Below are 21,663 nucleotides of genomic sequence, written 5' to 3'. Positions count from 1 at the left end.
ACCCCCCCCGTCCCCCGACTCTCTCTGGCTTTGGCTCATCAGCTCATAGGTTTTGTCTTCTGTGTGTTTCCCGCCTGCCTCGTGTTTCTCGTGTTCACGTCTCATCTGTTCCGCCCCAGCCCTCAGGATCTCTGACATCCTGAACACGGTGAGGAGGGGTTCGGGGACCCCAGAAGCCCAGGGCCCCCCACCCTGCCCTCCTCCGGCTCTCCCAGGCTCCCCACCCACCCTGTGTAAGTAGCACCTTGAGTGGCCCTGCTGGCTGCTCCTGGGGGCTCACAGGGGTGTGGAGACCCCTGGCTGCGGTGCGCCGCCCCCTGGCTCTGGGAAGGGGCTGGCTCGCGGGTAGGGGGACGTGGGGTGCAGGGAATTCCACACGGAGCTGCTGTTTGGCTAAAGACATGCACGTGTGGGAAGAGAACCAGGAAGCAGGTTCCCGTGATCTAGAGCCACACGCTCCCAGGGTCTGCAGTCTGCGGGTTTCTTCCGCAGCGAGGCTGGGACAGTGCCCGCCGGTGGTGCCTGGGGTTACGCCCCCGCTGGTGATGCTAGGGGTGGGGGCCCGGCCGGGCGGGCGCTGGGCTGGGCCACCTCCCCAGGCAGGGAGGAGCCGCCGCAGCCCGTCTGCCGCCCGCCCGCCAGTATCGCTTACAGGGATGGATGACACCCCAGGGCGGCAGCCATCCCCACCTCCGGGGAGACACCGGGCTCTCAGAGGAGAGGCTGCGGGGCCGGGGGCCGGGCATGGCAGGGCAGAGGCTGGGTGAGTGCCGGACCAGGAGGGTGCTGACCCCCGCCAACCTGCTGCGGGCCAGCCTGGGCGCCGGCGCCGGGCGAGAGGAGGGAGAGGGGGAGGGAGGCCCTGGGAGCAGTCGGGGAGGCTCGGAGGCCTGAAAACCGTGGCCTGAATCCGGGCTTGGCTGAGGGGAGTGGAGAGAGTGTCCGAGGTGAGGGAACAGGCTCTTGTGGGTGGGCGCACAGCGGAGCCTGTGGGAGCGGGCAGATCCCCTTCCCCATTTGCGCGGCGTCTCATCCGAGTTTAGAGGCCTCCACGTCCTCATCTCTGGGATCCTTGCGGCCCCTCCTCTCACAGATGAGAACGCTGAGGGGAGGAGATGCGGAGGGTTTTGCCCAAGGGGGCCACCTGCAGCGTGACCTCGGCCCAGGGCTGTGACCCAGCCTGGGAACGTGCGCAGGCCGGGTGGGGACCTCTGAGGACAGGGCATGCCACGGGTGCTGAGCACCCCAGGCTGACCCGGGGGGCCCACAGCACTGGCTTGCCCCTTTCGGGGTCTGTCCTGAGCTTGACTCCAGGAGGTGCGGCCACAGAAGGTGCTGTGACCAGCACTGAATGGAGGGGGTGGCCGGGCCTGCAGGGTGCAGGGGAGGGGCAGATGCAAAGTCCTGGGGGGCACCGAGGGCCGGGGGGCCCCCCATCAGTCTCCCTCAGGGAGAGGGGTCCTCGTGCCTGGATGTGCACCCTCCTCTCACCCGGAGTTCCCAGCATCCCAGCTCCATAGGCCTGTGTGAGGGTCCTCGGGTGAAGGAACGTGGGTGGGGCCGGCCCGGAGAAGGGACTTCTGAGGGGCAGTTGTGGGGTGAGATATGGCCCTCGGTGGGCTGAGTGCGTGAGTGCCAGAGCCGGGGTGCCCCCGCTCCAGCTCTGGGACCAGGGTTCGGCCCCTCCCGGCACCGAGGCCCGGGCTGCAGAGGGCCACCCCTGGGCTGGGTTGTGGGTAGCCTCCTTTCCCGGGAACGTTCCCGCCAGCTGTCTCAGTGTGTAAATGGGGTCGGTGCCCACTGGCCGGGGCCGTGTTCTCCATGATCGGGGATTACGCACAATCCAGGCTGATCCTGTGCAGCTGCCTCCCTGGGGTGGCTGGGGGCATCCTGGTGCCCCTGCATCTGCCGAGGGACAGGGCTTGGGGTCAACCTGGGGTCACTGGGGTCCCCCCTGGACCTTTTGCCGGTGGCCGGGCCTCCCTGGCCTGTTAGCTCACCCCAGGAGAGCCGGAGGGGGACATGGGGACTTCACTTCAAGCCAGACCTCAGCTCCGTCCCCGGAGTTGCCTGGTGGGGGAGGCTTGTCCTCAATAACAAGCCTCACCCCCGCCCCCAGGAGTCCCTTCGCGCAGCATGCCACTGGGGGAGGAAGGATTGCTCCGCAGCGTGGGGTTAGACGTGGGCGGCAGCCCCTCCGAGGGTCAGGAGCGTCCAGCCCACTCCTGGGCTGTGACCGGGCTCGTGTGGCCTCAGCTTTCCCATCTGCAGAACGGACGTGGTGGCTGTTTCCTAAACTTCAGACTTTGCAATGTGTGCTGTGACCCTAGGTTTCTATTTACTTAATTCTTTCTCTTTACACTGACTCCATTTTTAATTACGCTTTGTTTAAAAACACTCAATAGTACTTCATTAAGTGGAAGATTCGGCCCACCATAGTGCAGTAGGGTGACTGTAAAATCAGAGCGCACGGGAAACAAAACAGAAAAAGAGTCACTCAATTCCAGCTGCAAGGCTGTTGGCTGAGGGCTCACGTGGGGCAGGGGCGGCTCACGACGTCTGTGAAGAAGGGGGGTTGAAAAGTGTCGGGGTGTCAGGGTGTGTAGACGTCCCCTTTGCGAGATCAGCAGGACGGCCCGGAGCTGACAGAGTAAATCGCAGGTGGGAGGCGGGGGCTCCTGAGCAGGGGCTGGACCTGGTGCCACAGGCGGGAGGTGGCGAGGTCCCGGGTGACAGGCCACCCTGGGCAGGGACGGAAGTGGCAGGGGCCCGGCCCTCTGGGCGGGGTCTGGTGGGGGAGGTAGGCTGCGCTGGGTGGAGATCAGAGCCTGAAGCTCGAGGCCATCTCCGCAGAGGTGACAGGTGAACTGGGGATGGGGGTGGAGGAGGAGGATCCACCAGAGGAGAGAGGGTTGCCCAGAATTGGGAAACGCCCAGGCAGAAGGTGGAGAGGTGGGCAGGCTGCGGGGGAAGCCCTGAGAGGGGAGACAAAGTGTGATGGGATGGGCGAGGGAGGGGGCGGTGTGTGGGTGGAGGTGTGAAATATCCAGAGGGTGAGGACAGAGGCCGGCCTGCACAGTGTCTGCGTTGGGACAGAGGTCTGCGGGTGGACATGGGGCATCAGGGCAGCTGGGCCCACAGCCCGCCTCCTGGAGGCCAGCTTCCAGGGCTGACCAGACAAGGTGGGGCTCGGGTTCTGCAGAGACAGCCTTAAGCCCAAACCCTGCTATAGTCCAGACGCGGAGTTCGGTGAGGATCAGAAACAGGACTCCAGCAGAAGCGCTGCCAGGTCCAGAGAGAGCGTCTCTTTTATATAGCGGAAGCCCAGGCGTGCTTGCGGGTTGGTGTGTGCACACACACACACTACACACACACACACACGCAAGCCCACGTGCCCACACTCTCACCTGTGCACGTGTGCACGAAGGTGCGCACACACACACACACGTATGCTCATGCATGCACTCAACCATGACACCCTCGGGTGTCATGGAGCTCACCCTGCAGCCACTGTCCAGAGCCTGTGCGGCATGACCCAGGCTCCCAGCTCAGACACGGGCACGCCTGGGCTCGCACGCAGCAGGCAGCATCTTCTACCGTGGACTCTGTCTGCTTCCTACCTGGGTGCCTGGGAAAGTGAGCGCCCAGACAGCTGAAGGTGCTGATGGGAGGGCCGTGGGCACATGCTTCAAAATGCTAACTGCGCCCTTTTGGAGCTGGCAACCCGCGCTCTGGGAATGTAGCCCGCAGATCACCTCATGCGTGTGCTGGTCCCGGCTGCTCTGGCAGCTGAAGACTGGAGACCTACAGATGTGCATCACTAGGCCTGGTTGTGGGGATGCCCGTCCCACAGGAGTGGCCGTGCAGAGAGTCTGGGGTCCCCATGTGCCGCTGGGAGCAGGGGGGACACGAGTACCCATGCTGGGAGCGCGCAGACATGCGCAGCTGGTGTGGCCGCGACGGGGGAGGGAACTGTGGGACAGAGCTCCTGGGATCGTGCTTTCGGTGGCCTTCTTGGGTCTGAGTTTTATCACTGGCACGTTATCACTGCTTTAAGAAATCACCACGTGTGGATGCGTCGGTGCCTGTGTGCACACTCGTGTGTGTTTCCTGTGTGCCTTTGGGTGTTTCTATATCTGCACAGAAGTGGTTAAGCACCTCACTCAGGCGGTTCTTCTCTGGGGAGAGTGAGTGAAGAACAAGATTCAGGGGAACACAGGCATCTGCATCTTTATCTGGAAGGTTTTATTTCTTGAAAAGAAATCTAAAGCAAATATGAAGATGGTTCCGATTTGAATCAGCAGGCTGTGGGCTATATTATTCTTTCTGCTTCTTCCCTGTGTTTAAAATGTCTTGCCTGAAAATAAATGGTAGTTAAAGAGATAAAGGAGCCCCCAGGCAAGCACCCGGGGGACTGGGTTTGTCTAGGACCAGAGGTCAAGTGGGCAGGAACCCGGAGAAGGCTGCCGGCCCAGGGCCTCAGGTGGAGGGTGCAGGATGGAAGGGTGATGCCGGAGGACTGACCTGGGGGCCCAGGACTGCAAACAGGTGGAGGCTGGAAGAGGTGGAAGGCCAGGCGGCAGCCTGCGGCCTTCCAGGGAGAGAAGGCAGTGAGGCCCGCGCTCTGCCTTCCCCTGGGCCCGGCTCCCTGGCCTTTGCACCGAGGCCTGGCCCTGCAGTCTTCAGTCCCCTGCCTGCTTTGTGAGCCCGCCCTTATTAGACAGCGGCCTCCCCAAGAAGGACTAGGAGAGCAATGTCCGTTGTGTGTGGGGGGGCAGGAGCTGGGAAGGCTGGTCACAGTGCTGCAGCTGCCGAGGCCCAGGGGATACAGCCGGAGGGACTGGGACATGGCAGGCTTGGCTTCCCCTTCCTGCCTCTTCCAGACCTTTTGTACTCTGGATGGAGTATTTCTGTCTTTCAGGGATGTTGTATTTAAGACAAGTAAGACAGAGGCTTGTTGGACTTGGAAATGGGGACCCCGTTGGTGGCCCTGAAGGGAGCAGTCTGAGCCGGGCAGCCTCGGGGTCCCTCCTGGAGGGGGAGGGGCAGGGGCGGGGACGGGGGGTGGTGGTGGGCGGCGCTCTGCGCGGGACCCCCCCGGGGCTGCAGGGGGGTGGCGCACGGGTGACTGGGCGGCGCGGGGCCCGGCGCGGGCCCCCCCGGGAGCGGCAGGGGGGTGGCGCACGGGTCACTGGGCGGCTGTCCCCCACAGCGCGGAAGCAGGAGATCATCAAGATCACGGAGCAGCTCATCGAGGCCGTCAACAACGGTGACTTTGAGGCCTATGCGTGAGTCAGGGCTCCTGGGCCCATCCTGGGGCCGCGGGGTGCGAGGGGGTGGACGGAAGGGGCGGGTTCTGAGGGGCCCCTCCTCACCTGGGTCTGCCCCCCAGGAAAATCTGCGACCCAGGCCTGACCTCGTTTGAGCCCGAAGCCCTGGGCAACCTGGTTGAAGGGATGGACTTCCACAGATTCTACTTCGAGAACTGTGAGTGCGGGGCGGCGGCAGGAAGAGGGCGGCACCCCCGGGGAGCCCACGGGTCCCCAGCCGGGCGCCCAGGGAAGCCCTGTCTCGTCCTCGCCCCACCGGGAGGGGGAGGGGTGGCCGCGCCGGCACTCGTAGGGGGCTGGGCCGGCGGAGTGGCGCCGGGGGCGGTGCCAAGCCCCTGCTCGCCCACAGTGCTCGCCAAGAACAGCAAGCCGATCCACACAACGATCCTGAACCCGCACGTGCACGTCATCGGCGAGGACGCCGCGTGCATCGCCTACATCCGCCTCACGCAGTACGTCGACGGGCAGGGCCGGCCCCGCACCAGCCAGTCCGAGGAGACCCGCGTGTGGCACCGCCGAGATGGCAAGTGGCAGAACGTGCACTTCCACTGCTCGGGGGCGCCCGTGGCCCCGCTGCAGTGAAGGTGAGCGCCCTTGGGGGAGGAGAGCGCCGCCCGGGCGGGGCTGCGGAGAGCGGTGGGGAGGCCAGCGTGGTGTTAGGGCGGCGGGGGCGCCGGGTCAGGGCCTCCAGGCTCCTCGCCGGGCGGCGCCGCAGGCGCCCACCTTGCAGACACCAAACCCGTGTCAGACGGAGAGCGGCCGCCCGCCGCTGACTTGCCCGCCCTCGGCCCGCCCCGTTTCAGAGCTGCTGCGGCTGGTTTCACGGGACAGACTCGGTGTTTGGAGCCCAGCTGCCCTCGGGCGCACGGCCTGCCTGTCGCATGTTTGTGTCTGCCTCATTCCTCCCCTGGTGCCTGTGTCTGCAGAAAACCAAGACCAGATGTGATTTCTTTTTAAAAACAAGACGACAACCGCACACACAAAATTGATGTCGGATGAAACGGAAAAAAAACGAAACAAGGGAAAAAGCTGTAAAAAGCCCTGGCGTTTGTGGGGCTTCGAACCTTCTGGCCGCTCCCCTCCCAAGCTCCACGTGTCCGTCTGCTCCTGGCCTCCTCTGGGGACCAGACGGGGCAGTGAACTTGTCCGTAGGGGCCTGCCACCCAAGGAACGGTGTTTGCTAGGTGGCGCCCACCCCCACGCGTCTGCATCCTCCCTGCTGCGCATGGCTCCTTGTCAGGAGTGTCAGGTGTCGTCTGGGAGGGGCTGGGGGGGGGCTGAGCATGGCTGTCCTCCCTCCTGCTTCCCTTCCCTCCTCTCCTCCCCGAGGAGGTGCAGGTGCGAGCTCCCGGTGTCCCTGGCATGGGTGAGCAGTGCAGAGGCTGGGCCAGCCCCTCGGGAGGATGCAGAGCCCTCGGAGAAGGCCCCGCGGGCCCAGGGCTCCAGCTCTGGCCCTGTTGGGGCCAGGGAGGTGCACTGGGTCGGGCAGAGGATGCAGGGGGGTCACCCCTTACTTTCAGACCTCACGCCTGGCAAGAGACATGCCGAGAGGACGCTGCTGGCTGCGGCCCAGTGTGCAGGGGACCCCGGGGCTGGCCTCCCTTCTGTTCAGGCACCTCTCCCTCTTTGCCCCCTCCCCCCTCCCCCCGTGTGGGTGTGGGGCAGGAAGGAGAGAGGGGTCAGAGGCGGGTGGGTGCCTTCGGCTCCCAGGCCGAGGCAGAGTCCAGGCAGGTGTTTGCTGAAGGAAGCTGCGCTTTCGGAGTCTGGGCCCAGGGCAGCAGGGAGCGGAGGGCCGCACGGGGCTGCGTGTGACAGGGACCCCCGGGGTTGGGAGAAGGCGGGCTGGGCTCACCTGGGGTCCCCCTGTGTGCTGGCGGGCACTGTGGCGAGCCTCCAGGATGGGCCACGTGGCCAGGGGGCGGCAAAGAGAGCCAAGGGCCGTCATCTGGGTGTGCGAGTGGGTCTGAGCTGGCCCGCCGGGCCGCGGTTGGGGGGGTGCAGGGGCCGTGATCGCAGAGGTGCAGGACCCCCTGCCCCAGTACCTGCCCTCTTCAACTCATGTTGTTTTCAACACGGATTTTCTTTATCTTCCCCCGCAATCAAGCCAAGGGAGGGGCCCGGAGTGGGGAACAGGACACAGGATGCTGGTCTCCAAGGGGACTGTCCATCGACAGACACTCTGAGTGGACGCTCACCTGCCCGTCCGTGGCTGTGCTCAGGACAGCTGTCCCCACCCATGGATGTGGGGTAAACATCTGCCAGGCTCCCTGGGCCTCGGGCAGCGGCAGGGCCCGCCGTGGACAGTGTGTGGCCCGGCCAACCTTGCCTCCTGGGGCCTCCTCCCCTCCTCTCCCCCTTCTCTCCATGGAGCTGCCTGTCTGGGATAATTTGGGGATTTTGTTTCTGGGGGATAGTTCTTTTGCATGACCCCTCATGAGCAAGCCACACCCGCTCTTCTAGCTAGATGTCCGCGGTGTGGCAACGTCGGCCAGCCCGCCCTGCAGAGGGTCGGCTGCCTGCGGTGCTGGCCGGCCTTTCCTCTTCTCTCTTTTTGCTGAGTTTCATTGTCTTTTCTTTCTGAGCCTTGTAAGTGTACAAAATTATTATTTTGTTCTGTCTCGGGAAACTGCAAATAAAAGGAAAACAGGACAAACTGCTTCAAGTGCATCCACGTGCTCTATGCCAGGACCGTGCCGACCCCTCACCTCACGGCAGGTCCCTTCTCCGCTGTGTGGGCCCCGGGCTGGCCAGGCTGCAGAAACCCTAGGCCAGACGTTCCCGAGCCCGTCTCGGTGGACGGCACGCCCAGGTGGGGGCCCCTCCGCGCCGCTGCAGGTCAAGCTCTGCCAGCTGTCCCCACCCCAACCTCTGGTTCCCCTCAGGCCGCTGTCAGCCCTGGACAGCCCCCTGAGTCCCCACGCCCCCAACCTCTCCCGTCACCCTAGTGGACTCTGAAGATGAGGCTGGGAGAGCGGATCTACGTGGGAAGGGCCGCAGGACCAAGGCCTGCTGCCCTGGCCTATCTCTCCGTCCACCCGTCTGTTCCTCATGCACGTTGATTGGAACACGCGGTGCCCAAGGCCAACCCCGGCTGCTTCTGTGGGCCCTCACGCTGAGTTGTGTAGACGGCATGTAGACAGCACACAGGCCAGCGTGGATGTCAAGACACCGACGTCAGGAGCAGAAGAGCAGTGGCTGCTGAGATGCAGAGGACAGAGCTGGCGATGACTACGGGGCCCGGAGAGGCTCTGCAGGGAGGCCCGAACAGCAAGAGCCCAGAGCAGAGACCAGGGGGACAGAGGGATGCCAGGTACAGAGGCTCCCAGATGGTCCCAGACTGACGGGAGGGAGGGAGGGAGCGAGGGCCCAGGGTCGGCACAGCCAGGCGGTCCCCACCAGGCCTTCCCTCTGCAGCTCGGCCCCAGCACGGAGGGACGCGTCACCTGGCTGCCCCTGGCACCCCTACAGCAGGGGACACAAAAGCCTGCTGGGCCTCCCTCGGGAACACTCACCCTCGGCCCGTGTGGCTGCGTGAGCGCTGGCCACGTGGCTGCCTGGCCTGTCTGATCGCCTGACCACAGAGCTGCATGGCAGCCCGGCCCCGCTGCTGTCTGACCACGAGGCCGCATGACCACACCGCTGCATGGACACATGGATGCATGGTCACCTGGCCCTCCGGACATCTGCCCTCGTGGCCGCACACACAGGCCCCGCCGGGCGAGGGCTGCTGGGGCCTGCCCGTGCTCTGCTGTCCCTCCCGCAGACCTCTTGGCCCACCTCGCTCCCAGGCAGACCCTGGGCAGCCCTGCTGGTACCCCAGAGGCACGCTCCTGTGGAGATGGGCAGCCTCGCCTGCACGCCTGGTCCCCAGGCCCTCTGCCTGTCTGTACCTTACGCCTCGAACTTACTCAGCACAGAAATACAGGCTTCAAAACAATCTGATACACCAAACGTGCCCACCCAGGGGGTCCAAGTGACTTCTGATGAGACGGCTGCCGCTTTGGGCCAGCTCAGTCCTGTCCACTGGGACAGAACGGGCCTCCTCCTCCAGCCTCGGCATCTGGTTGCAGGCACCTTCATATGGGCCAGGAGGCCCTCGAGGCCAGCTTGTCGGCCCCGTGGCCGGTACCCGGCAGGGGCTCTCAGGTGTGCAGGCAGGAGGGAGGGCTGCACGGGGAGCACCTCGGAGGATCCGAGAGCAGGGCACAGAGAATCTAGGACAGAGCCCGTGAGTGGAGTCTGTCCCCGCCGCCCGCAGTATCTAGGGCTCCACTCACCTATCAGCTGTAATCCGAGGAGGCTTTCCAGGCCAGGCCTCCCTCCGGGCACCCGCCACCGCCTCCCCCCACCCCCGCCCACTGCGGATTCTGAACCCTGAGGCGTGCCAGGACTCCGGAACCCAGAGCAGGGCTGGCAGGAGAGCACAGGGAGATCGGTGAGAGGGCCTTTCACTTGTCACTCTGAAAAGCACCTGCTTTGGGCAAAGCACCCTGCACCACGGGTTACCCCCCGCCCCGGCGGGTCCTCTGAGCAGGAAAAGCTGGAGATGCCCACGCTGCTCCCTATTCCGATGGTCAGAAGTAAGGCTGCAAACAGGCTCCAGGCCAGCAAAGAAACAGACTGAGAAGTGTTTGCAGACCGTCTGATGACCAGCTGCCGAGGACATTCCCTCAACTAGGACGACAGTCCCAGGCCTGCAAGGATGCGGGGAGCACAGGGAGCTCCCACACCCCAGCAAAGACACCCCGCTCTGGAGGAGTTCCCGTCTGCGTGGCCCCGGCTCTGTGGCTGTGAGGCAGCCTCCCAGGCAGGTTTCCCAGGCGTAGTGAGGACCAGGTCACAGGGTTCAGAGCAGGGCTTCTCTCTGCTCTGCGGCTCCGTCACCCACTTCCTGCTAGAAAAGTCTGAGGGGAGATGACCGCTTGGGCCTGGTGGGGAGGGGAGCAGGGGATGGGGGTTAAGGGAGATGCTGTCTCCGCCAACAGGAACTGCCCCAGGAGACGGGGGACCCCACGCTCTGCAGGCGCACAGCGCGGAGGGGCAGGGCTCCCGCGGAAAGGGGTCCCTGGGGCGCCAACAAAGCACAGGACTATTTTGGAATTTCAAAAGTCAACTTTATCCAGATAGGAACCTTTCAAACAGAATACAGAGAGAAAAAGTTAGGCGGCAGTTATTAAAATACACTTTGCCAAACGATTTCACATTAGAATACAAGAGGAGCTGGGGAAATGCCGGATGGGGGGTCTCGGCCAGCCCCACCCCCAGTTCCTCCCCAGTATCCTCCAAAGTGGGAGGAGAGTCAGTCAGACAAAGCTCAATCGTTCCTAAGGGGAGGTCACGGCTGCTTTTAGAGAAAAAGGGCAGCTGGCAGGAAAATCTCTTCGGGTGGGGTCCTCGGAAGCCACGCAGATCCCACCTTCTGGCCCAAGCGGGGAAACTCGCGGCCGCTGGCACTTCCTGTCAGGACAGCGGGACCTCCCAGTTAGGGCAAGAACAGAGGGCGCAGGGAAGGACACCCAGGGATGAGACCGCGCTGGTTGACGCCACCCCAGCAGGGGCCTCCACGGAGACTGAGTCCCGCAGGGGCATGCTGAGCTTGTGTCCTCAAGAAGCGCAGCAGGGCCCCAGGAGGCAGTCTGGAACATGGCAGTAGGGCCTGAGGGACCAGAGAGGCTGAGAAGGGCCCAGAGCCCCCGGCGCCACTGCCTGGGCTGCTCTGCATGTCTGTTTCCAGGGTTGGGCCTCAGAGCTGTGGGCCTCGTGCTGCTGGGGGCAGCGGGTGCGGGCTCAGCGGTGCTTCTGCAGGGGGCTGGGCTGGAGTGTGGAAGGCTCAGACCGTAAGTGGGGTGCTGGTTGCCCCCGGGCTGGCTGGCACCTTCTCGTGGTGCCTGGTAACGGTGGCCACAGTAAAGGTCACTTGCTAAGACATGTGTTAAGTCCCAGGTGATTGTCAGGACAGTCTTGTCACCAGAAAGGCAAGTGAAACCTGTTCATGAGAGCCCACAGCACACCCTGCTATGATCCAGATGTTCAAAGCCAGACCGCAAGTCTGGGCAGGCGCCCCTCCCCCACTTCCAAGGCATCTCTGTGGAACTCGCTGGACGGGCACTGCAGAAAGTCAGTCTCAGGAGGAGCGCAAACAAGGTCTCAGAACTTGTGAAGCCCAGTGGCTGTCTCCTCCCGACGTGGACGCGCTGGTCCGGGCCCCCATCGGCGCCCCCCACGCCCACAGCGGCTGTCTGTCCCGCCCCAGCCCTGTAGTCAGGGCACCCCACTCACCGGAGTGTTAACACAGCTAGCGTACAGATAAAACCCAAAGGTGTACTGAAGGTCAACAAAGAGCCGGCTCTGACCCCCCCGTGGGCCTTGCACACGTCCTTCCCAGGGGGTTAGAAACGAGCCCTGCAGCATCTACAGGAGTCACTGAGCTTTATGGTTCCATTCGGCCCCAAAATACACGTTTAGGGGGCCTCAAATTACTAGACATGTGAATCTGAACGTTCCCCACCCCCAGGTCCCTTCCACCCTTCGGTTCCTCCCACGAGCTCCAAAGCCAAAGTTGAGTCTGTCCCACTCGGGTCGTTCCATGGCGGGTCTGCTCCCTGGGGTCTGCAGTTCCAATGTGAGTGACGGCGGCGTTCCAGCGCAGGGGCCTCTGCCGGCTGCTGTCACATGATCGCACAGCACGAGTTCTGCTTCCGGGCCTGGAAAGAGACAAAGAAGAGCTGAAGAGGTGGACCTCGGCACACATAGCACTGGGGGCTCCGCGGGGACTGGGCGGCTTTACCGGGGGCTCCGGGAATCGCAAGGAGAGAGAGAGAGAGAACCGGCCCGTCCGCGACGCCTGGAGCGAAGCTGTCCAGGAGCAGTTCATACCCCTGAAGTTATTTTGTCCGCCTTCCGTTAACGCTATCAGTAAGGAAGTAAACTTCCTGTTGTTAAGCCAAGTACAAAGAACAGGAACGTAAGTCGGGTCGGCTGAGTCTCTTCCTCTGCTCCGAACCCGTCTCCCCATAAAGCTGTCTTAACCCACAGGGGTGTTTCTTACTGAGGATGTCTTCAGAGAACGGAGAGGTTCACACTTGGTTTGTGGGGCCTCCGTTACCTTCCCTCCCGCCTCCTGTTCGCAGATGCCCCCTAGCCCCACTGGCATTGCCCCCCAAGGCACACGTGAGAGCAAACGTGTGTGTGGATGGACCAAGTAAACGCAGCGCCCCGCTGTTCAAACTGAAATCCTTCGGCTGAAGGGAGGCTAACTAGGAACATAAGAAACTCTCTGGGAAGGCGGAGCACTGCTGCTCCTTGGCAGACAGCAGAGATGCGGGGCCCACCCTTCCAGCCTCCTGGGGTGGGGGGAGCCCGGAGGCGTGGGGGGGGGCAAGGCCCCTGCTCGCCTAGGCTCCCACAGTGCCCCAGTGAACCTGCCGCCACCGACCGGCCACGTTACTGAACGTCCCAAGGAAGACTTGTTTAGCGGTGAGCACGCGGCCACTGCTCTCGGGAAGGGGTGCTCGCGAGCGGCCGGGCCGCACTCACCGTTTTATAGAAGGCTTTAGACTGTACTCCCAGCACTTCGGATTTGGACACCAGGTCATCTAGCTTCTCGCCTCGCTCTAACAAAGACTCCATGGTGTTGTGCTGGACAAGAAGAAAAACAGAAAAGAACACTTTGCTCTGTTCACAAAGTGAGTAGACGCCAGCCCCCCACCCCCCGCCCCGTGAAGCTCGGTCATAGGAAAGCACTTCCTTTGGGCCCCTCCCCCATATCTGGGACACTGCATCAAGACACAGTGTCCCAGACCTGTGGAGGAAACAGGACCTAGTGACCTTCCTGGAGAATCTAGAAGGTTCCAACTGGGACATAAAGCACTTGCCCCAAATCCTCCACAGCACAGGCTCAACAGCCACCGTCCAGGAGGGATCGCCTACACCTGTATTCATACACACACATTCCTACTGCACAGAACGCTTCCTGTTCCCCCAGGGGAACTGTGTCAAAACCGCATTACTGTCAATTCTGCGAGAGCATCTCTGCACTTAGGCAGTGCAGACAGACCCTTTCCGAACGGGTAAAGGGATGGAGGCCCTCAGAAGAGCCCCCAGCCCCGCTGCCAGGACCATCAGGAAGTGGCCCACTCACTCCCACCCCAGATGGCCATTGCTAGGGCAGCTGCAAGGCCCTCAGAGGCCTCTTCAGAGCGAGTGGCACGAACCTAGCTTTGCACATGTGAAACGGCACAGAATGAGGAGTGAGCAAAGATGTGCTTTATCTCTACACACAGCCGAGCAACTCAGATTTCCACCAGAAAAAGTTAACTGGCTCAAGACGTGAATGGGATAAAAGGCAGCATAACCAGTAATCCAGATTTTATCACTGCAGCCAGAATGGGCTAGGTGTCCAGGACCCGTCTGCTCCGGGCAGTGGAAAGAGAAGGAAAGACAGAGAGTGTGTGTCCCCCGGCTCTGTGGTGCTCACGTGCGCAGGTTCTGAAGCAGCAGAAGGCAGAGACAGGGCTCGGTTAGGAAACGTGGAGAAACGTCACAAAAGACAGAGAAGTGCCCGAAAACTGTCGTATCTAACTTTCATTCCAAAGCCCCCAAACGTTATCCAAGGCATGGTTTAGAAGACCTAGGCTTGGAGCCCCTGGGAGGCTCTTTAACACAGCCTGCTGGGTCCCTGCCCCAGACCTGAGTCCAACCCCAGGAGATGCAGATGTGCATGAAAGCTGAGCCAGCGTCGGTAGGAGTTTTATATTTGGGGTAGGATTTGTCTGGGCACCTTTTCTGGGTTTTATTTTAATTTTGCGGGGGGCTGTGCCGCGCAGCTTGCGGGATCTTAGTTTCCTGACCAGGGATCGAACCTGTGTCCCCGCAGTGGAAGTGCGGAGCCCTAACCACTGGACGGCCAGGGAAGTCCCCTTTCCTGGGTTTTATATCCATCTACTTAGGCGTCCATTAATTGCCGGGCACTGGCTAAGCCCTCGCCCTAAGCCTAAGCCGGGCGTTGTTCTGTGAGCAGGGGCATAAAGATCAGGATAAGCTCCCAGTCCTGGGAGCTCGCACACGAGTCAGGCTTCACGTAAACGTGCAGTGACAACGCAGCGACATTCGGAAAGGGCCTGTACAGCCTCCGAGTACCCTGGTGGCCTGAGTGCGGGGCACCCGTGCAGGAGGCAGGCAGGAAAGGGAGGGAGGGCCCAGGGTACGAGACCACGTCAGGGAGCCTGCACTTTATCCTGGAGCTGACTTGGGAGCTGCTCAAGGACTTCAGGCAGAAGAGTGACAGATCAACAGCTACTGTGTAGTGGACAGACTGCAGGGAGGCAGGAAGCCAGGGGGCCAGTCAGAGGCGGAGGCCCCAAGAATCAAAGCCAGTGCTGATCGAGGGCCAAAGGTAGCTCAGAGTTTTAAAAAAAAGTTGAAGCAGCAATTACAAACCAGGAGATTTCAGCTAAAAATGCAGGGTTCCCGCTCTTCTAAAACAGGCCTGATTCTGACAACTCTGGGCCTGTATTTAGTCAGAGCGGGTGAGCCTCAGTCGGCGCCAAGACTCAGACCCTGAAAGGGAGGCGCCCGCCGGGCAGTGGCTCAAGCTAAGGCACGCACCGCAGAGGCGGGACCACAGAACTCAGACACCCCGGACCCAGTAACCACCCAGACAGGGCGTGGGGACGGGAATATGCTGGGTCCCTCAAACAACGGGTGCCGTTCACCAAGACGGGGCGCAGGAGGGACCCTGCTGGCGTTGTCTGAGTGAGTGTGGCTTTGAGGCCTCTGATGCACGGGGACAGGTGGGCCAACACCACTTTCAGAAAAGTGCTTCGCCTATGACTAAAACAAGTGTCGGCGGCGCGGGCTTGACGACTGGCAAATCCTTCTGCCCCTCAGCTTGGGAACTGGCTCTCCTACTTACTTACTTACCAGGATGATTTTGGTCTCATCTAGCTCAGCCTGCACTTTAGTCATGGGGTCAGCTTCTCGGGGGTTCTAGGAAAGAACCAAAAATAAAAACCATGTCAGGACTGGAGTGGCCGCCTGGAAAACGGGGCTCAAAACCAAGTGAGCTGGACACACTTTCAGAAGTTAAAAACCACAGGCTGTTGTTTAACCACATGATAGAGAAGCAAAAGCCTGCCTAGGAGCTCGGGTTCCAGGTCTTAATGTGGGTCCCTGCGTTTTTCAAAAGGACATCAACATCCACATCACCCAGAGCCACAGCCACCAGAGCCGCCGGCTCTTCTGTTTCACGCAGTTTTGGTACACAGTCTTTACACCCTACCTGGTATCTACTGAGGTGACCGTCCAGGCCTGTGTACTGGATGGTATCGGGGGATCCAACTGGCCAGTCTATCCTGTCGACCCGCTTGGAGAATTCGTCTAGTACCTGCAGGACAGAGGGGCTCACCAACACGCCCTCCCCCCTCTGCTGTGCTCACATCCGAAAGAGAGGACCCAGGGAGGAGGGCAGAGGATGGCGGCTAATGGCAAGGGGAAAATCTAAGCTCAAGTTCCTCCTTCCTCAGTATTCTGGGAATTAAAAACTGAGGGTGCCTAGCCTGATATGAACCTCATCGGGTGAATGACAGAAGTATTAGAATTTCAAACTACAGATTTCCACTTTTATCAGGTTACGAATTTCCAGAACAAAGGATATTGGCCCTCTAATTTTCCAAAACAATACTTCAGAAAGGTAATTAGGTCCCTTGAGTTTAAGCAGCCACCAGATTTCATGTGCTTATAAGTGTATGAGTGTTTTGGGGGATGTGAGGCCAGGGCCTTTGAGGAGTTTATCATTAGCACCACACAAACACACTGAAGAACGTGGCGGCGCTAGCCCCACAGCGGGGAGAGAAGCTGCTGTACTGCACGATGGGCCAGCAGGGGGACTCCTCGAGCAGAGGCACAGAGGTGGGGAGGGGCCCAGTGTGTGCCCGACGGGCCTGTCAGAGCAGAAGAGGGGAAGAGGGGAGGAGGGGAGGAGGGGAGGAGGGGAGGAGGGGAGGAGGGGAGGTGGGTCACGGGGCAGAGCACGCAGTCTAGTGTGGCTCAGAAAGAAATGAAAGTCATGACTTTGAGGGCAGAGGCAGGAAGAGAGCCAGCAAGAGGAGTGACGGGGGCAAGAGCACAGCCGGAGCTGAGCCGAGGGCCCCCTCCCGGAAGGAGAGATGCTGTGACTCTGTGGCCAACAAGAAGAGTCAAGGCAGCACCAGGGACACTAGCAGGGTGAGAAGCAGAAATCGGCAGGGGCGGGGGTTCGGTGGGGTGGGACAGACGGGACTGGGAAGGCTCCCAGACTCTCTCTTGGTCTAGGGTGAGGAGAAAAGCTGAGAACAGGTTGATCTTGGACACACTATTTTGCCCCTTCCGCCTGGGCCCTGTCGTCACGCCCGGCCCCAGTCCACACTCGTCTGTCCAAGTACAGTGCAGCCGAGCTGCAGACACACCTTCTCCAGCAAGGTAAACGCCACCCGGGATGGGTATTCACTGTCAGCAATGACCACTCCCGCCAGACTGTCGTTTCTCACGTAGACATGGCACAGATATTCTAGGGAGACAAGAGGCCAGACACACAGAGGGTGATGTGAAGGCTTTAGACTTTCTCACCACCAAAACCAGTCAGAGTGTTACGGTGCTGGGCTCCTGCCTCCTGGGCCAACGAAGCGGCTCTGAGTGAGGTTTATGGTCAGGCCCTGCACATAGGACGGCGTGTGTACTTCTGATGGCAGCACGGCCCGCCACCTGCTGCAGGGCAAGTGAATGCCCCGAGGCCCAGCGTGCAAAGCCAGGGGTCTAACGGAGCACCAGTGGTGCAGAAACATCCCAGGCAACAGGGCCCCAGGTGCATGTCCAAGTCACATCCTTGAGCTCTCGGTCAGGCTCGCCTGTATCTTGGGAAGCTGCAGCCCTCTGGGGCTCTGCTCTGCTTCGCTCCCAAGCTGATGGAACCTTGGCCAAGCCAAGCAGCCTCCACTTTCTTAGAAATCACCTGTCAGGGCCTCAGCCTTCCTCATTACAGCAACCTAGCCTGCTCCACTCTGTGGTGGGCCTTGGTGGGGACGGGGCAGGATGGGAGGAAGAGACAAAGCCCATCCAGAAAAAAATTAGCCACAGCTGGCTGGGGTCTCAAGCATGTGCTGAAGTCATCAAATTATCAAAAGGTACAGTCTATACAAGGGCTTCTGCAAAATAGTCACAATCTCTGAAATTAATTTTTGTCACTTTAAAAGGATTCAGAGATGACACAGCCCATCAAATGCCTCTAAAATAAATGTCTAAAAATTTTTACAGGAAACCTGAATCATGAAGAAGAAAAAACTAAGGTCAAGAGGAAAAAATAATGAGTTTCCAGATTCCTGGGCAAAAATGTAAGCAGCACAGAATACAGTATTACCTCCACAGGGCTGGGTGGAAATCCTTTCCTGAGATGTCTACAACTCCAGAGGGGAAAGAGGACACAGCAGGAAGGCCGCTTACTGCTCCGAGAGGCGGACCCTAATCTCAAGCGAGTCCAAGCTTTTGGGGGTGATTTTAACCAGGCAACTTCCACGCCAACAGTGGGCATAGAATTTTGTGTAACAGGAAAATGAGGAGGAGGGAAGAGAGCAGCTAGTAGAGGAGTGGGGTCCTGGTAGCCCTCTTCATCACGCGGCAACCACTCCTGTTGATCGAGCTCCGAGCTGCCTGAGGTGGGGCAGCCAGGCCAGCACACACTCACAAGGTAGAAGGTCCTCTTACCTTGTTCCTTGACAGAAGCTCTGCTGCCTTTCGAGGAGCGCTCCACAATCAGCTGACTTGTGAAGGTCATGAATTCCTGAACGCTAAGAAACACAACACATATTACCTGTTCCTGTCACCTTGTCCCCAACACAGTGGAAAGGGACCTCTGAGCGTATACACTAAGGAGACACTGCTTCTTGGTTTCATTCCTTTCCCTCCCAACCTTAGGAAGAAATAATAAACACCCTGTCAATGATCACAAACACAGGTAATTAGAAATCACCAAGACCATTCAAACCACATCTGCGTGCTACCTAGCTTGCTCAAACAAACCACTTCCAGACTTCCAGGGAACTTTCTACAGGTTATACTTAATTTAACATTTTGGTCAGTGTATGATTTGGGGCACAGTGGAGAAGCAAAAGCCAGCTCCTGTTTTCAAGGCTCCACTAACTTCTGAGAAGCGGGGACAAGTAAAATCTGTGACAGAATAACATAAGTGGCAAAAACTGTTCGGCGGATGCACAGTCAGTTATGGCAGCTGCCACTGGCTGAACCCGGCAATGCGACACACGTCTGCAGTGACTGCTGGCTCTGGCAGAGAACAAGGCCTCCGGTCTGCTGGGGCAAATCACCGTACGAGCCCGGGGCACTCTGGAAGGAAGGCAGGGCAAGAGCTCAGCCAAGACAAGGAAACGGAAAATGGCTCGCACAGAGGCTGAGAGGTAGGAGGAGGCTCACGGGCCCAACAGAGAGATGTGGCCAGAATGGCAGGGTCCCAGGTGACAACGGTCCAGCTGGAGGAAGCGGAGTTAACAAGAAGCCTCCGACTGGGAATGCCATGTAAAGGGCCGTCAGCGCAGGGCCTTGACTTGTGGAATCCACAGTTAGCCCCAGCAGATGTGGATACTTCTGAAACCGCACGGAGAGCGACACAGATGAGTGAGGACTCCCGACTAGGGAGTGGACTTCCCTGGCTGGGATCCCAGCTCCACCACTTATGAGACGTATGTCCTCCGGGGCAAGGTACTTACTGCACCAGGCTTCATCTATAAATTGAGATTTGCTGCGATGATTAAATGAGCACTTAGCACGATGTCTGGCGCACAGTATTACTTGTTATTATTATCTTGAGAGAGTGATAGGATCAAAATGATCCCTTAGAGAAAAGTCTGAAAATAAGGAAGTCCCTGCAGTAAAGCTAAAAAGAGACAGAACTTAGAGTAGGACTATAATTAGACAAATGGAGAACTGCATTCATTGTGAGAGTCTGCACACAAGGGCCAGAAAAGCTGGAAAACCCTTTGAAGGTTTGAGGCTTGGGTTCTGAAAATCATGAGGCAGGCAGGATGGAAGAGAAGAGGACTTATGAGAAAAACAATGAGCTCGGCTGGACTACATGTTATTTTAAGAGGCACTGGTAGAGATGTCCCTACACTATCGCAGTTGTGTTAATCATCTGAAACTGGTCTGGGTATCGCAAACCAGTGAGGTGCAAGTCCTACAGTGAAATCTCTGAGGATCTTCAGTATACGTGGGGAGGGGAAAAAGAAAAAGTGAAAGAATCAGAATTAGCCAAGTTAGCTCCCACAGTTCGATCACAGAAAAGAAGCGACACAGAACAGAGACCAGAGGTCATGATAAAGAAAGCTAAGAAGTACCAAGAAGGACCCAGAAAGAAGCAGAAAGTTTTGACAAAATAACAAGAGGAATTGTTTGAGATCCTGCCAGTAAGCCACTCTCATCAAGAACAAAACAGCCGCACTGAAGCAGCGAAAACAGAATCCAGACTGCAGATTCCCCCCGACCCGGAGACTGGATGACCACAGACCCAGACTCTGTAGGGTCCTTCTCCTTTTGTGCCTGAGTCACCCCCATCCCTCCCACGAACAGGCTGGAAGTGTCTGTGGTAATTCTAATACACACCTGATTGCATTAAAGTGCCTCACGAATGTTCAAAAGCTTGTAAGCCCTACAAATCCACGCTTCCTTCCAAATCTTCACCGTAGAACCCTTCTGTACCACTAAACGCCAACCATAAAGAGCGTACGATTTGCGCTGGAGTCCTGGCTGGTTTGGTATCCATCTCCTGGGACCTCAGTGACTTCACCCATAAGATGGGACAGCATACCAATATCTCTCATACGGAATTGCTGGAAAGCCCCACCAGATAACACAAACGTGGCTCTTAAGGTGTGGCACGTAAGCTTCCTAGGTCGGCATCACTAAGTGGGCGTTGCTGGTTTAAAATACAGATCGCTGGGCCTCCACTGGACGTGAACCTGGGGAATCTGCACTTTTTCAAAGCCCCCCATTAATTATTATACGACAGAAATCTGGAAAAACCCTGATTACAGCATTACGTCCTACGATGAGATAAGACTTTTTGCGATCGAAAAAAACATGATTCTTCAGAGGCACAGTCCGCAGGCCGAGGAAGAGGCCACCGCCGGCTCCGCTGCGGGAGGCCGAGCCCCGGCCCTTCCCCGATTCCGGGGCCGTCTCCAACCCCGACCCCGGGCATCCCCGCCCGGGCGCCGCCCGCCTGGGCCCGCCTACCTGGATCTCTGGAAGAAGCTGAAAGAGGACACGTCGTACGCGGCTTTGAGCAGCACCGCCTTGGCATCGCCTTTGTACAGGACGCTGAGACTGTACAGCCTCATGGCGCCGCGCCCTCGGGCCGGCTACCCGCCTGGCCGCGGGACCGGCTCGCAGGGAGCAGCTCGGCGCCGCCCCTCGAGACCACCACCGGCTAATGACGGGTCGGCCGCCGGCTGCCTCCACCTGGCTCTGGGTCCACTTCCGGCTCCGGTCAGGGGCCGCCGCCCGAGGCCTAAAGCAGGGTTGTCGTGCCCCGGATGCAGAAAGGAGCAGCCGGAAGCATGGGCGAGGGGGCGGGGCAGAGTGTTGCGCGTGCGCTTGAGGTCGGTCCCCGCCTCCCGGGCTTTCGTAGGCCGCGCGGCTCGCTGCTAGTAAGTCTTTAGCCTTCCCCCGCCGTCCTTCTGTCTGCGGGGGCCTGTCCTTTTCTCCCTGGCCGTCCTGAGTTCTCCCAGGGTCCCCTCGCTTCCTCCCGGTCCGTTCTGAGTCCTGTAGGGTCGCCTGTGTCTCCCGGCGCTGTCCTCCCTCCGAACGGTGAGACCGAGCCCCACCCACACGCCAGGGCTTTGTAAACCCCACACGAGGGACTTTGATTTCTGGGCGAACTGCTGTCCCTGGAAAGTGTTCTGTGAATCATATCTCCTTTCTGAGTGAAGGGCAGGGACCTGCCGGGAGGTGAAGGCATGCCTCTCACTTTCATCTGATTGAGTCCTCTCTTGCCATTCCCACGCCTTCCTCCCGCCTGCCTGGGAGCAAGTCCCTGGTCACACAGGTTCCTTCAGCGCAAGCCCGCAGTGGTGAGGGCTCCTGGGCCTGTCCACCACCTGGGAAACCAGATGTCTAACCAGTGATTTGGGAGCCAAACTGCTGACCTCACAGAGTAGCAGAGCCACTTCACCTCAAAAGGGGCAGAAATTCATCTCCAAACTGAGGGAGCAGCCTGGCTTACCGTGACTTGGAAAACCTCATTTTGCTTGAGATGTTGGAATAATGCTTTTTCAATGGATGGGGATGAATG

The 21,663-nt window shown here is 59.7% G+C and overlaps 2 protein-coding genes across 4 annotated transcripts in view; one reads left to right on the top strand and one right to left on the bottom strand.

Moving 5' to 3' along the window:
• The window catches only part of CAMK2B (calcium/calmodulin dependent protein kinase II beta), a 43,738-nt gene extending 35,752 nt beyond the window's left edge, over positions 1-7,986 (top strand). For 2 of the 3 annotated variants that reach the window (XM_055085109.1, XM_055085108.1), the window contains 4 exons: positions 5,213-5,288; positions 5,393-5,487; positions 5,680-5,914; positions 6,134-7,986. In XM_055085109.1, coding sequence (XP_054941084.1) covers positions 5,213-5,288; positions 5,393-5,487; positions 5,680-5,912 — 404 coding nt within the window. In that variant the 3' untranslated portion in view covers positions 5,913-5,914; positions 6,134-7,986. Of the gene's footprint in view, positions 1-119; positions 234-5,212; positions 5,289-5,392; positions 5,488-5,679; positions 5,915-6,133 lie in introns of all 3 variants that reach the window. The other variant, XM_055085107.1, reaches the window with a different exon arrangement.
• A 3,760-nt stretch (positions 7,987-11,746) lies between these two features.
• On the bottom strand, positions 11,747-21,384 carry YKT6 (YKT6 v-SNARE homolog). Its single transcript, XM_007124942.4, has 7 exons — positions 20,607-21,384; positions 18,066-18,148; positions 16,775-16,875; positions 15,610-15,714; positions 15,252-15,317; positions 12,867-12,968; positions 11,747-12,034 (listed from the first exon to the last, which is right to left on the bottom strand). The coding sequence occupies exons 1-7, from the start codon at positions 20,708-20,710 to the stop codon at positions 11,999-12,001; spliced, it is 597 nt and encodes a 198-aa protein (XP_007125004.1). The 5' UTR covers positions 20,711-21,384; the 3' UTR covers positions 11,747-11,998.
• Between the last annotated feature and the right edge of the window lie 279 nt (positions 21,385-21,663).

This window comes from Physeter macrocephalus, chromosome 5 (assembly GCF_002837175.3).
Source record: "Physeter macrocephalus isolate SW-GA chromosome 5, ASM283717v5, whole genome shotgun sequence".
Classification (NCBI taxonomy): Eukaryota; Metazoa; Chordata; class Mammalia; order Artiodactyla; family Physeteridae; genus Physeter; species Physeter macrocephalus.
This window is presented reverse-complemented; position numbering and strand designations above follow the sequence as displayed.

Bases quoted from the DNA above. Each gene is read 5' to 3' on its own strand.
- YKT6 (XM_007124942.4), bottom strand. From the start codon at position 20,710: ATGAGGCTGTACAGTCTCAGCGTCCTGTACAAAGGCGATGCCAAGGCG. The intron at 16,876-18,065 runs GTAAGAGGACCT...TTGTCTCCCTAG, and splicing joins AGCTTCTGTCAAGGAACAAG to AATATCTGTGCCATGTCTAC. The intron at 15,715-16,774 runs GTGTGTCTGCAG...TCTGTCCTGCAG, and splicing joins CGTTTACCTTGCTGGAGAAG to GTACTAGACGAATTCTCCAA.